The 16,132-nt window shown below is 36.9% G+C and overlaps 1 protein-coding gene across 4 annotated transcripts in view; it reads left to right on the top strand.

The window, feature by feature from the left end:
- gnal (guanine nucleotide binding protein (G protein), alpha activating activity polypeptide, olfactory type) overlaps positions 1–16,132 on the top strand; it is a 137,296-nt gene that overhangs the window by 104,225 nt on the left and 16,939 nt on the right. For 2 of the 4 annotated variants that reach the window (XM_079601064.1, XM_079601067.1), the window contains 5 exons: positions 3,450–3,504; positions 3,582–3,655; positions 9,719–9,777; positions 10,611–10,731; positions 12,881–13,011. In XM_079601064.1, coding sequence (XP_079457190.1) covers positions 3,450–3,504; positions 3,582–3,655; positions 9,719–9,777; positions 10,611–10,731; positions 12,881–13,011 — 440 coding nt within the window. Of the gene's footprint in view, positions 1–3,449; positions 3,505–3,581; positions 3,656–9,718; positions 9,778–10,610; positions 10,732–12,025; positions 12,505–12,880; positions 13,012–16,132 lie in introns of those variants that run through there. The other 2 variants (XM_079601066.1, XM_079601065.1) reach the window with 2 other exon arrangements.

Below are 16,132 nucleotides of genomic sequence, written 5' to 3'. Positions count from 1 at the left end.
AAAGGAAACTATTTTTAGCCTGTCTACTCAAAGCTGAACATAAATACTGGATCTACTCAAACTCTCCAAAATAAAATAATCTGCTAACTACTGAAGCAGACACTAATAACCAAAGTTTTATTTCAGACACTTTAGTGGACATTTCAGGCAGGTACCTCTGTACATGACTGTTCATCTGTCATGGACTGCTGTTAGACAACCAGTTCTACAGCTATTTTTAGTGTGTGGAGAGAGAGAGAGAGAGAGAGAGAGAGAGAGAGAGAGAGAGAGAGAGAGAGAGAGAGAGAGAGAGAGAGAGAGAGAGAGAGAGCATGTGTTTAGTAGAGCTGTCAGGATTTGAAATGGTCTTCTCTCCTCACATAAACTCTCTGGTCTGCCAGGAAAGAGTGAGACACAGAGAGAGAGGGTGAGACGGGAAAAGAGAATAGACACACAAGATGCCGTTGTGACTGATGCTGTCAGTCTGTGTGCATATTGATGTGTGATCACACCAGCTGCATTACTGCTGCAAATTTGTGTCTAGCGATCCGTTCAGATGGCAGCTGGAACAGGACAGTGTGTAAAACTGTGTATTTACTGAAGATAACAGTGCATGAACGGTTGCAAAAGAGTTGTAACACTTATTGTTTGTTGTCTGCTGTACTTGAGAATCAACATACAGTGCTGGGTCATTGCAGTGTTAAATTTAGTGTCTAAATAATTGTATGAAAAATGACCAATCACAATTAAACAGGCAAATATTGCAGTGATATCATAGATGTATGTTTTGATTGCGGAACATTCTGTTAATGTATATAAATTGGGAGATCTAAACAGTAAGTAAACGTTTACACAAATCAGAAAAGGCACACTTTTCCCCGTTTACACGTACATGGTTATTTTGAAAAAATTTTGACATTTCCCTTCGTTTGTGCCCTTTGTTTACACGCAAACGGAGAATTCGCCTCTGAAAACGATTCTTTCTAAAAACTCCGGCCAGAGTGGAGATTTTGGAAAACTTTGTTTGTACTGTACGTTTGCATGTAAACTGAGAAAAACTGAGTTTTAGGCAGCCGACGTCACAGTATGTGACTATTTTCGGGATTCTGATTGGCTAACGTGTGCTTGAGCTTCTCGTTACACTGCCACCTACAGGTTTTCTGAAAACTGCCACCAACACTTTTCTGAAAACTGACAGGTGTCCACAATGTTATTTTTTGAATGTCCGTTTATGAAAATAACCGCCCACGTGTAAACGTAGCCTAAGACTGAAATCTACAAAAACTTTAAATTGCGCGTTAAGCAGTTAATGTTGAGTAAATTCATAAACATTTATATTCCATATTCCATATTCCACAGATCTTCCCTAAATCTGCTACACACAAGGAGAGACCATAACAGTTTTTTTTGTTTTTTATTTGTGCATTTATATTTTTGTACATGCTGTGAATGGGGCAGATGAATTTGACATCAGTAATGTCACATGGACTGGTGTGAAAAAAAATCTGAATTCAGTCATGACTCATGCTGCCAAAGTCGCATTTAATGATTTTTGGGATCTGTCCATTTAAGCATTTGTCCATCCAGATTTTCCAGCCCTGGAAACCACGATTTATATTTCCCAATATATTCTGTGGATACCTTATTTTTGTCTTTATCTGCGTGTATTTGGTACGTCATTTTGCATGTAGGCCGCTGCATTTAAAGTGGCCATTCAAAAGGTGGAAATATCGATTGACACTTCCCCTTCAGCATAAAGGGACCACCCTTTTATTAAAGGTCAGCTCAACTCCACTGTGCTGCTGTAGTGAATCAGGTCAACTAAAAGACATTGATAATATTCTTTCAATTTTTCATGCATTCATATATGTATTGAGCATGAATTCATAAATAAGTGCTGTCTGGCGGATAATGTTAGCCCAAAATGACTTTATTCTTTGACCCCCATGCAGATACAGCAAGATGTGCATTTCAAAAACAGGTTATTTTGTAGCGGCATAATAACAAAGCATAACATTTACAGTCGCAAAAAGATATATATATATATATATTAGTGCTGGGCAAAGATTAATCTAGATTAATCACATCCAAAATAAAAGTTTGTGTTTCCTTAATATATGTGTGTGTACTGTGGATAATTATTTTCTATATATAAATACATACATGTGCATGTATATATTTAAGAAAAATCTGTTATTATATATAAAATATTTATATATAAGAAAAATCTGTTATTATATATAAATATATACACAGTATATAAATGCAAATATTTCTTAAATATATACAAGCATGTGTTTGTATTTACATATACATAATACTTATACACAGCACACACACATATATTATGGAAACAAAAACTTTTATATATATATATATAGGTAAATATATGTAGTTGTCAGGTAAAAAATTGAAGGCATGGAAGCAGGGCTGAAGTGATCTGTGCTAGAGCTCCGCCTGGAGGCCAACACTGACCAGCACAAGACAATAAAACTTTAGAAAATGGAAAAATAATGAATTTAAAATTATTTTTTTAGGTGGTTAACAGTGTATATATATATACACACACACACACACACACACTTTTCAGCAATATTATTAACTTGAATGCACTGACACTATTGGATTAGAACTGATGAGCTGATGGCACTTTTGCCTCCAGAGCTGCTTATAGATGAATTGAAAGCATTTAATAATTCATGTACTACACAGTTCAACTAACCAATCAACACTAAACTGATTTCAGCTAAATAATGACTTTACTACTGTCTTTGTCAAGCTGCTTAACAGCAGAATCGTATTCTGTTTTTTAAATAAACTATTGTATAAAGCATTGCGATATATAATTGATTATATATTGATTTTATTTCAGGTTAATATTTAATCTATCGCCAAACCCAAACCCTACTCATTACAGAAACATGTGCAAAACACTAGATTTAAATGAAAATATGATTTTACAGACGATATTTGACATTTAAATTATGATATTTGGCCCACACAAGTATAGACAAAGATGCTAGCCTACGCACAAACACACACACACACACACACACGTATTCCTATCAGCAGGACATTCCATAATGTTTTTTGTACTGAACTAATGACATTAATGTAATTTTCTATCCCCTATCCCTAAATCTACCCATCACAGAAAACTCTGTATACATAAAAAAAAAAAAAAAATGTCCTCACGGTCAAAACATTGTGGTATTCCTAACCTTGTGGTCACATTTGGTCCTCACTACATTGGGTTTACTAGGTAAACACACACACATATTTTCATATCCTGTCAATCAGAGCAGTGCTTGTGAACCCAGTATAGATTACATAAAATTCATTTCATGATAAACTCCAACTGCATCCAAAAAAAAGTCAATCATATAATATAGTAGATTATTATAATTATGTTTATTATTGTCAACCATTGTGTGGTGTATAATGTTAATTTGTCTTGTACCCATTTTCAGCTTCCTGGACAAAATTGAGTCTGTACGACAGAGTGACTACTCACCGACAGACCAGGTGAGGGCACTGTCACACTGGCTTTTATTATTATTAGTGTTTAGTGTCAGTGAACAAAGTTTGTGCATTTCTTTCAGGATTTGCTACGGTGCCGTGTTTTGACTTCAGGGATTTTTGAAACTCGATTTCAAGTAGACAAAGTCAACTTTCAGTAAGTCAACATTTTGATATTATATGTTTAAATATATTTACAATAAAGCATTTTAATTTACAGTGACTCTAAAAGAAAATATGTATTAATTAATTCAGTTTTAGGACTTAAATTAATATATGTAGTATGATTCTGCCATTCCTAGATCAAATCAATAAATGTGTGACAATGACCTTGTAATCTCCTTACAGTACAAAAAGGCATATTTTTAGACAATTCTCAAATCATGCTGGAAACCATGGATCAACATGGATTTTGTTCATGTCTGCTCGAGTCCTGCAGTCATTAAAGCAAAAGGGGCAAATATCAAAATACTAGATTTTTCAAATCCATGTTACTTTTCAGCCCGACATTTCAATTATATTTTTATAATAATGTAATTTGTAAACAAAAGAAAAGAAAAGAAAAAATTATGTAATTTGTAAACATCTAAAATCTGAATACTTAAATGCTTTTTAAATGTGTTTTTGGTTGTGGGACAGCATTTTGCACCAATTCTGTAGAATGGCGTGTGTGTGTGTGTGTGTGTGTGTGTGTGTGTGTGTGTGTGTGTGTGTGTGTGTGTGTGTGTGTGTGTGTGTGTGTGTGTGAATAACAGGAGGGTCACACCAACTATTAACTTAATGCTGCTAAATAATATATCTTAATGTTTCCCAGTGTGTAACCAGCCAATAAAGTCGAGAACACATTTCTTATACCTTTATGTAAGTTGAAGGTTTTAAGAAAACCTGAAGAAATAAACAGAACAATGCATTTAATATGAAAATGAATTTAAATAAATCCAGTTCAACAAAAGAAAGCAGTATACACACAGATGGTCTGTAAAGTAAGGCTTAATCAATAGAAAACGAATGACAGTTTAAAAAAAAAAAACATACTAATCAGTTCAAGGTTGTAGATGAGTTATTCTTTGGGTAAGTATGGAATCATTACAATGAAAATAATAGTCAATAGTCTCTTAATAGTCAATGTTTAGGATGATGTCCAAGTCTCGTTGATGATTAATAAAAAAAAAAACACTAACAAAAATAGAAAATACCCCTTAAGGTGCTCTTCCGGTATTCCAAGAAAAACAAGATAGCCCACAGTTACATCCTTGTACTTAGGATTTTGATAATCCACAATGTATTGCAGTAAGAACAATCCATTGGGTAGAAACCACTTGATGTCCATCCATATCAGTAGAGCCTTAGCAACTCATACCAATTCAACGAACGAGTCAGTCAGTGCTGCCACTGCAACTGGCACCGCCTCGTTTTCGAGTCTGAATTGTAGCGTGCTCAAAGCATAAAAACTTTTAAGCACAACATTGCGTTTGGCTCGTAGTTGACTCTACGGTGACAAGCATTAGTTTGTTCGTATCGATTTATTTTCATTACTATTTAAGCATCTAGGAAGAGAGGTCGATCTGACATGTGGGAAAACTTTATTCTGATCACTCCTGAGAAGGTATGTGCGCTGGCTGTTAAATATTATTATTGAATATTAGGCTAAAAGTAGAGTTATAGAACTGTAACTATCAGTAGCCTATAGTAATAGCTGTCTCAAGTCTGTATAAAAGCATTAGCCTACTTTATAATTATAGGCCTATATGATTAGTGTGGCCTTTAGGCTCTTTGAACACTAAATGCTTTTTTATTTACAAATAATGATAAAAAATATATCTGAAGGTGAGGTGCTCTGTGTGTGTTCTGCTAGGTGGTGCGTGCACTAGATTTATTTCACGCATCTTAAAGCAGCCTCCTGTCCACTATCTCGCCGGGATCATTTAGATGCAGCCTTGGCAATTCACCAGGCGAGGTCGCTGTTACTGAAGCTTCGAGTAATGATGAACCCATTTTCAAAACAATTCTTCTAAGTGGTTCAGTGCTTCACCAAAGCATAATTTTCCCATCACTACCTAAAGGTAACCATAAGTAAAACTAAAATACACTGTCGCAATCTTTTGTCTTTATTGTCTACAAAAAGTCTCTTTCTGCATATTACAGCGATCTCTGGGAGCCTTCTTTATGCAAACAAAGTTCCTATGTCACATGATGTGCTATTTGTGGACTAAATGAGCATAGAGCGCCCTCAGGCTGTCAGTATGAATTGAAAACACAGTAAATCAGAGTATCCAGTGCTCATAATGATTACATCACTGCATTTTGGGTAAAAAATTCCTAAATATTATTCCTCTCTATAAAAATGTGAGAATCTATCAATATGTATCCAAATCTACACAATTTTGAGCTAAAAGCCCTGAGGGACATTGTTTTGTCAAGCATTTCCATGACGACCATACAGGAGTTTTTTTCCTCAATGGATGCTGCTGACGCTCATAATTCATATTAAAGGTATCGACTATTTATTTTTTTTCATAACTCCTGACACAAATTAAGACATAACTGTCAATATAAGTTTCTCAGAATAAAATAGAGGTCAAATACGGAAGCTTAAGTCGTATATCTTTTTAATGATGTATAGTTTGTCAAGGTAATAACATTAAATCTAACATTAACTTTAAACTAATTTAGACAAATAACTATTTAGTGCTTCCAGCACATCCCATAGATTCCCAATTGGATTGGAATTGGGGAATTTTGACACAAAGGACACATATAAACCTTGAGCCCTTTGTCATTTTACCCAAACCAATGCCAGGACTGAAGGCTTCTCAGCAGAACATTGCCCAGAGCCTGCTTTCTTCCCATAGTGTGTCCTGCTGATATCTCTTCCCCACATAAACAACTCACAATGCAGCCATCCAATTGATCTAAAAGAAAACACGATTCATCAGACCAGGCAACCTGGGTGCAGGACACAACAAGACTAGAGAGAACAGCACACAAGGAGTGTATGAAAACGAATTGGCACAGGGAGAGGAAATGGGGAGAGTAATGAGAGAGAGCGGGTGGGGAAAATGAACCAATAATCAGGTAACAAGATGGGTAGTTTTTAGACAATAGACAGCGGAGCACATGGCATGTAGAACCAATCAAAATAAAGCCATGTGCCCACACAAAACATTGTTCAGACTGTCAGTCCAAATCCGATTTTTTTGCATATCTGATTGCAAGTGTGAACGGCAGATAATCACATGAAAAGCTACAATCATATGTGGTTTGAAATCCTATTCAAATTGCATTTCTGGAAATCTGACTGCTGATTGGATTCGCAAAGTTTAAATGACTTTCTCACTCCACGTGAAACATAAACTTCAGATGTTGTTAAATGAAACATGGTGAAAGTCGGCATGGAAGAAATAAGGTTGTCCATCCATCCATCCATCTTCTTCCGCTTATCCGGGCCGGGTCGCGGGGGCAGCAGTCTAAGCAGAGACACCCTGACTTCCCTTTCCCTAGTCACTTCCTCTAGCTCTTCCGGGGGGACACCGAGGCGTTCCCAGGCCAGCCGAGAGACATAGTCTCTCCAGCGTGTCCTAGGTCTTCCCCGGGGTCTCCTCCCGGTGGGACGTGCCCGGAACACCTTCCCGGGAAGGCGTCCAGTAGGCATCCGGAACAGATGCCCGAGCCACCTCAGCTGACCCCTCTCGATGTGGAGGAGCAGCGGCTCTACTCTTAGCTCCTCCCGAGTGACCGAGCTTCTCACCCTATCTCTAAGGGATCGCCCAGCCACCCTGCGGAGAAAGCTCATTTCGGCCGCCTGTATCCGGGATCTTGTCCTTTCAGTCATGACCCAAAGCTCATGACCATAGGTGAGAGTAGGAACGTAGATTGACCGGTAAATCGAGAGCTTCGCCTTGCGGCTCAGCTCTTTCTTCACCACGACAGACCGGTACATCGACCGCATTACTGCGGAAGCTGCACCGATCCGTGTGTCAATCTCCCGTTCCATCCTTCCCTCACTCGTGAACAAGACCCCAAGATACTTGAACTCCTCCACTTGAGGCAGGAACTCTCCACCAACCTGAAGTAGGCAAGCCACCTTTTTCCGGTTGTAAATAAGGTTGTGTTGTTGCAAAATGCCGGACGAGCAAAAAATTTCAATATAATGGAGTATTGAAACCGGTGGAGATGTCAGCACATAATAAAACCACGCATACCAGCCTCCTGCATTTCTGTCTGCCTCAAGACACAGTTGTCCAGTGCAAAGCTAGAGGGGTTTGCAATACAGATGTTGTCATATTTACAACATGACGATTCATGTTATATATATCATATCATGTAAATAAGACAACATCTGTATTGCAAACCCCTCTATGTAGCGGTTACTGTTGTTGCTGTGTTTGGCGTATACCTACCAACGCAATGCCATTGCCATAGAAACCAATGCAGATATTCCAGAAAATGAAAGAGTGGCATGGACACACAAATCGGATCTGAACAGTTGTGATACACAATGTGGACAGTCACTAATTTTAGCTCTGATTCCAATCTTATACACAAATAATTGAATTTGGACTGACAATCTGAACGTAGCCAAAGAGCTGTCACTAGTCCATACAATACATGACAACATGAAAGCATGTGGCTGATGAAAAAAAAAAAACGAGCCGTATGCTACACAGAACAAAACAACACAAAAGCATGCTGCCAATGTTGAGCATGAGCTGCATGCTACACAAAAGGTGACAAAATGAAAGCACAAGGCTGATGATGAACATAAACCGAATGCTACACAGAACACAATGAAAACAGAAACCAGGTGCTCGACAAAATATGCAAGACGACCTCTGTACTTTTTTGTACTATTTTGAATAAGTAATTACTTCACGACAGCTGAAAAAGTATGTTCTATATAGTATGAATGTGTGTAGTATGAATGTATTTTGGACGTTGTACATTCGCCATGTTGGCTTAATCACATGACCTGCAGCGTCACTGCCATTACCAAATATTTTCCCGTGGTCTCATATGGCGCTTTTCCACTGCACAGTACCAGCTCGCCTTGGCTCGCCTCACCTCGACTCGACTCGCCTCTGTTTGGTTTTCCACTGTGTAAAAGTTGTACCAGTACCTGCTTCCAGGTACTTTTTTTCGTATCACCTCCGGCGAGGTTCTAAGCGAGCTGAGGCGATACTAAAACGTGACGTGACACACGGGTGACTGCTGATTGGTCAGAGAGAATCGTCACTATTCACTGCGCCCTCATTGCACGCGCCAGACGGAGTATCCTGAATAACCCCGGCATTTTTAAATAGTTTTGCCAGAGATTGCGTGATATACCCATTACTAATATTATGTAAAACAGCATACACTCGATTTCCTCCATTGTCCTGTGTGTGTGGGTAGCGGGTGTGTGTCGCGTCGCTATGACGACCACCAGGTATTATTGTGGAAGTACTATGCAATGGAAAACGGAGCGAAACGCGAGCCGAGCCGAGCCGAGACGAGCTGAGTCGAGCTGAGTCGAGTCGAGCTGGTACTGGTAATGGAAAAGCGCCAATAGTAAAGTGTCCATCATATGCACAGTTCAGAATCTCTCCGGAAGAAGTAGGCCATCCGGGTACTCTGCCTGCTCTTTTTGAGTACTATGAATTCAGACATACTACTTTTCTCGCATTCTGTTTTTTGCCTACTATATAGTAGGGGGAAGTATGTGATTTCGAATATACAGCCATGGGGAATGAATGTCGTAACCCTGACACTAAACCTAAACCAGACTAGACTAAAGTGCCAGTATCTGAATACCATGTTCCACACATTCAACATTTCACGTAGATGAAAGAGAGTACGGCCCAAGCTAACTCAAAACCCGCACGCTAACACAAGGACAAGATGATGGAGTGTCAGAGCTCTGTCACCAAACCAAGAGTAAACCAGATTGAAGTGACAGACAGTGCTGAATGTGACTGAGCTGGCAAAGACAAAATTCAGAATTGAAAGTTCATTAGAGAGAAACTGAAGCATTTAAACTAGTGATCACAGACCTTTGGACCTCATTATTTTACTAAAATTGTATTAAATCTTGTGAGTTCAAAACCTTTTTAACCACCAATTTAGTTTTTGCTATTTTAAAATCGAATGATTCAGAACTGCATGCAATCACTACATTGTAATTACAAAAAAAAATCAGTTGATATACAGAAACATTTCTTATTTCTTTCTCCTTGTGTGTCAGTATGTTTGATGTGGGTGGTCAGAGAGATGAAAGGAGGAAATGGATTCAGTGCTTTAATGGTGAGCTTGTATGTTCCTCAAGCTTTGTGGTAAAACAAATTATTATTTGTGTTTTTTCCCCGTAAATAAATTCCAAAAAACAGTTTTTATAGTTAATATATCTAAAAGTGACTTATGGTATTTACGTTAAAAGGATAGTTCCCCAAATATTTACATTCTGTCATCATTTACTCACCCTCATGTCTTACCAAACCTATAAGACTTTTGGTTAAACACAAATTAATATATTTCTATTGAAACCTGAGAGGCTTCTATACCATTCAAAGTTCAGCTAAGCAAAACTTAGAAGATCAAAAAAGGTCATTAAGGTATTGTAAAACAAATCGATGGAATCCTGTGATTTAATCATTGTCTTGTGAAGAGATGAAATAGCTTTATATGATGAACATATAACACGTAAGCTTGTGCGTGAGTTGTGCATGCATCATGCACTTAGACAAACCTTTTTGTTTTTTTGCATCATGCACATACAAGAACCAATGAGGTTTGTTCTAGTCCTTCCTTGTTTACCATATATGTATGTGTGTCTAAATGATGTTTAGCATATAAAGTTATTGTATCTCTTCACAATATTTGAAGATTAAACTGCTCAACTCATATGGATACCTTTGACAACACCTTAAACACTTTTTGGGATCTTTTAAAATTTGGTTACCTGGACAGAAACCTTTTCATCTAAAATATTTTTTAAAATGATGTTTTGAAGATTAACCAAAGTCTTATGGCTTTTGAGCGATATGAGGAAGAGTAAATGACAAGTTTAATTTTTGGGTGAATTATTCCTTTTTAGTGTGTGCTTGGCTATTATATATTCTTCCTGTCTATATTCACAGATGTGACCGCCATCATCTTCGTGGCAGCCAGTAGCAGTTATAACATGGTCATAAGGGAAGACAACAGCACCAACCGGTTGCGCGAGTCTCTTGATCTGTTCCGCAGCATCTGGACTAACAGGTTTCACAGTTCTGCTGTTTCTTGGGAGTTCTCAGTTCCCGTCCCAAGTGCTGCAGAAGTTATCCTGAAGTGCATCTATATGTTTGTAACAGTTACCGATTTTTATTAGAGGTCAGCAATAGGGCTGGACGATGTGTTGAATATTCACAGTGTGTATATATATATATTAGGGCTGGGAATCGATTAAAAAAAATTACGAATTAATTGCACAATTTGCTGTAATTAATTGCATTTCCCCCAAGCTTGTAATCATCAATATTTAAATGTAGAATCACCTAATTAAATTAAACAACACAGAAAAAAAGGAACAGAAAATAGCCCTATAATAAAATAATATTAACCATCAATATACCAATATATTATTCTTCATTTAGTTCCTTGCAACATAATCAGATTTAATCGATTTTTTGGAAAAACAAATTACTAATACAAAATTGTTTTGTCAAACGCGCCATCAGGCATCTTTTTAAATGCAAACATTCCTCCTAAAACTCCATCCTTGTTCTCCATCATGACAGGGTGACTTGGTTCGGCACACTCATAATAGCGCAACAGGAAGTCATTAAAACGAGGCAAAAAAAGTGCTGCGTCAATTGCATTATTTTATTTTTATTTTTTTAACATCTCAAATTAATCGCAAAGATTAACGCGTTAATTCCCCCAGCCCCAATATATATATATATATATACACCTGTCATGACAACTTTCGGAGAGATACGCATGGTAATGGATTTGTAAGACATGCTGCTTTTTACAAACTGCTTCGAGACTTGAGTGAAAAACAAATGCAGCATTTATTAGGACAGTCCAGAATCGTAATCAAAACAGCAGGCAATGGCACAGGCAAACAATCCAAAAAAACAGCAAGGCAGGAAAAACACAGGCAAAAAGGGTAATCCAATAGACAGGCAGAGAATCCAAAAACCAAGGTACATGAACTCAGGAAATTCTCTCAGAGATGCAGTGTAACACTAGCCAAAACCTTGCAATAAATTACAGAATGAGCCAGGCTTTTATAGACAAAACTAATAATTAACAGCTAGACAATCGGTTAGGATGAAACAGAGCATAGTCCGTGATGGAGTGCACCCTGGTGGCTATCAAGGGCACAGTAACTACAGGGGTGGGGCTTACCGATAGGTCAGTTGCGTAAACGCAACAGCTAATATGCTTAGTAAATTACTCCACAGACTGTTAAACATAACACTAGATTAAACTGTCATGATTGCTCATTTAATAAGCAAACCATAGTATGCACAGGGATATGGAGTAAAAATGTCACATGTGGTTGCAGGAAGGCTGACGAAGATGAGGATAAATTTCCAACACAAAGGTTTAATGGTAATAATATAAAGGATTGCAGACAGGCAGCAACACACACTATACACATCATAGATCGGACAAAGATTGACTGAACAGATGGAACTTAAATGCAAACATAGATGACGATGATTAACTGAACATAGGTGATACAGAGAACTGAAAATGACATTGAAGATGACACATGACGTTATGACAGGCAGACAAGTCCAATGAAAACAAACTAAACAAAACACAACAGTGACTAAAAGAGTGTTCACTTTTCTTAGTTGTTGATTTCAGATGCTTTCTATAAGCGTGTTACAGCATTGCTACCAGTATTTGAATACTGGCTGATGCAACGGCAACCAATCAGCTGCGCTATGTAGATAATAATGTGATTGGATTTAAGGACCTAATCAGCCTGCGCCATCTAGAGTTTCATGCCAGAACTAGGTATATTTATAAATATATATATATATTATATATATATATATATATATATATATATATATATATATATATATATATATATATATATTGCAAATCTTTGATTACCACATACTGTATATATTCCACATATACCATACATATAATATTTTTCAGCAAAAATAACTATAGTTATTTACAGTTATTGTGATGTAAAAAATTCCTACAGGGATCTTTTTGGTCATTGCACCCATGCCTAATATTTAATTTTTTAAGTCAAAGAGAGAAGACAGATGGCAACTTTAAATACAAAGGTTTATCACGCAAAATGGTGGCTCAAAGCTGCGGCTGAACGTATAGAATTGTCATCAGATATATAAAGACATGCTCAAACTCTCTCACTCTGTGTGTTTTCAAACAGGTTTTTAAGGACCATTTCAGTGATTTTGTTCCTCAACAAACAGGACATGCTGGCAGAAAAGATCCTGGCAGGAAAATCCAAACTTGAAGATTATTTTCCAGAGTATGCTCGCTACACACTTCCTCCTGAAGGTAATATCCTGTATATGATAGCATATCTAACTAGAGATAAAGTGGTATGAAAATATGTTCAAATGTGCTGGAAATATTCAAAAAGTATTATAAACACATTAAAATCATTTTAAGAAGTATTATATTAAACCAACAAATAAAATTAGCAGCACTATGCAGTTTTTGTTTGCATTAATATAAACCCTATTAGGTAACACTTTATAATAACGTTCAGTTGTAAGTGATTTATAAGTGTCAGTTAATGATGAACTAATAATTTACAAAACATTCATAAATTATTAGCAAGTGATATACTAACATTTTATGTATGTTTTGTAAATTCCGTTACAAGTCATTTACAAGTGATTAGTAAATGATTAACTAATTATTTACGAAACATGACTATGCGTTCATAAATTATTATTAAGTGATATGTTAATTATTTTATGTATGTTTTGTAGATTCAGTTATAAGTCATTTACAATTGATTAGTTAACATTTAACAATTACAGAGTTAACAGATTCACTAATCATTTACAAAACATGACTATGCGTTTCATAAATGTTAAATAAATTATGTTAAAAAAATAGTTTTGCTCACATCAGGTGCACAGTGGTTAAAGACTCCACGTGTTTCAGAGAAGACAGCTGTCTATACCCTCACCAGTCAGCACTTACACTGCAGTACACACTACAGTGTTCAACACCTGTTATAGAGGATGTGTAAACGCATGAATAAATCATTTACAACACTTTCTGCATCCCCTAATCTAGAGTGTAAACTATTCATCACTTGTAAATGTGTTACACATCATTACCACTGTCGTGTCGACAGCTCAGACCACACACAGATTACCACTTCAAGAATCAATAAGGCAGAAGATCTACGAATTTTATCTACGAATTGCTTCTTAATTGCCAGATACATTTAAAAAAAATTAACATAATGTATTAAACATTTATGAAATGCATATTCATGTTTAGTAAATGATTAGTTAATCATTAACTAATCAATTGTAAATTACTTATAACTGAATCTACAAAACATACATTAAATGTTAATATATCACTTGCTAATCATTATGAATGTTTTGTAAATGATTAGTTTATTTAATTAGTTCATTCAACTAACCACTTATAAATTACTTGCAACTGAACGTTATTATAAAGTGTTACCAAAAAGGATAACATTAACATTAAAGATAAAGTTTCCCTAGTGCACGCTTTAATAAACAGCCCTAAAGGTACAGTAAGCAATTCCTGGTAATACAAAACAAAATAAACACGCCCCTACCCAAAAGGATCACACACCTGTCTTGATGCTTCCACCCCCACATTCACGTATACGCTATGCAACACAGTCAACAACGGAATCTGTCAAGTCAAGGCGGAATCTGCTGTGCCTGCCGCCCGAGAGTATGATGCCATCCATAAGTGAAAGCAATTTTTGTTATTATGATAATTCAGGTTGAATGTCTAGTTGTTATTTAGCTTCTCTACTCCTTTGATAGCAAAGTCATCCTTTGCATCCTTCCCAAAAAAAACACATTTTTTACGAACAGATCCCTACATAACACGATAGTCCAAGTAACTAATATATTACAAATGGGAAACAATTGCCTGATCGGAACTAGTGATGTAGTACTCGAGGTCTCGAGACCGATTTCTGCTTTCTCGGACTCGTCTCGGACTCGTTCCTTCAAAGACTCGGTCTTGACTCGGACTCGACCCTTCAAAGACTCGGTCTTGACTCGGTCTCGGACCACAGTGGGAGGAGAAGGACTCGTAATTTCAGACCGAGTCCTCGAGTTTTTTTTCCAACGCATTTTTTTATGTTCATAAAAAAAAACACACAACAATAATAATAACACATAACAAAACACATAACAACAATAATAATTAAATCCAATGTTGACGGGCATTATTTGAAAATGACATCCCATGGTGCAATGCATACTGCCGTCAGAGTCTGCTGCCGGTCAGTGTCTTCTTCAGTTGCTGCCTGGTGTGAGCGGAGGCAAGATGAGCAATTTTTTATTTGCTCTGCATGTCCTAACTATGATTAAAAAAGTCAGGGTGGGCTTAACATGTTGATGACAGAGCAGCACTGTTGAAGCAGTTTAGAAAAATTGGCAGAAGATGATGCATGTGGTAGGGATTTTTTTAATGATAGTAAAAGCTTAGTCCATATTAAGACATTAAGACTGCTCCTCTAAACAATTCCCAATCTAGCTTAGTCTGTAGGCCTAACTGTTGATTATTAACTGGGGTGATATTAAATCATGAAAAATCACAAAATCTCGACTCGGACTTGACTCAGACTCGACTGTATTTGAAAAACAACGGACTCGGTCTCGACTCGGACTCGACCCTTCAAAGACTCGGTCTCGACTCGGACTCGACCCTTCAAAGACTCGGTCTTGACTCGGACTCGACTGTATTTGAAAACCAACGGACTCGGTCTCGACTCGGACTCGACCCTTCAAAGACTCGGTCTCGACTCGGACTCGGCATAGGCGGTCTCGTCCCCATCACTAATCGTAACCCTTTTTTTTTTAAGTTTTGTATTTTCTCTGCCATATCTCTCTTTCTATAGTCGTTCTGTTTTGTGCACTGAGCTCTCTCTCCTCCCCCATCATGAGTGTACATGCCCCTTACTGCTGATTGGTCAAGTCAAATGTTCATGTAAAAGCATGTAAAAACAGTCATGACAACAGTCATGACAATTTGTTGAAAATAAAATTGTTATTTATTAATGCATCTCTTTTTCTTTCTTTTTTTTAAACCTCTAAAAGGAATATGTTTTTTTGGCATTGAATATCGCTTTTTACAATACAGATTGTTTCAAAGCAGCGTTACATAGATAACAGGAAAACAATGCAACAAAGTTTGTTTCCAGAAGAAATTAGCGTCACAGTCCAGCTTAAAGGGGTGGTAAAATGCCCTTTTCACAAGATGTAAACTAAATCTTTGATGTCCCCAGAGTGTGTGAAGTTTTAGCTCAAAATATCTCACAGATATTTTTATATTGCATGTTAAAGTTGTTAAAGTTTTTTTATTGTATATGTTTATCTATGCATATTGTGATCTCTGATGCATGTGTGAACATTTTATATACAGTATATATATATATATATTAGTT

Source organism: Phoxinus phoxinus, assembly GCF_949152265.1.
Source record: "Phoxinus phoxinus genome assembly, chromosome: 24".
Taxonomy (NCBI): Eukaryota; Metazoa; Chordata; class Actinopteri; order Cypriniformes; family Leuciscidae; genus Phoxinus; species Phoxinus phoxinus.
Note: the sequence above shows the minus strand (reverse complement) of the source record. Positions and strands in the feature narration are given on the sequence as shown.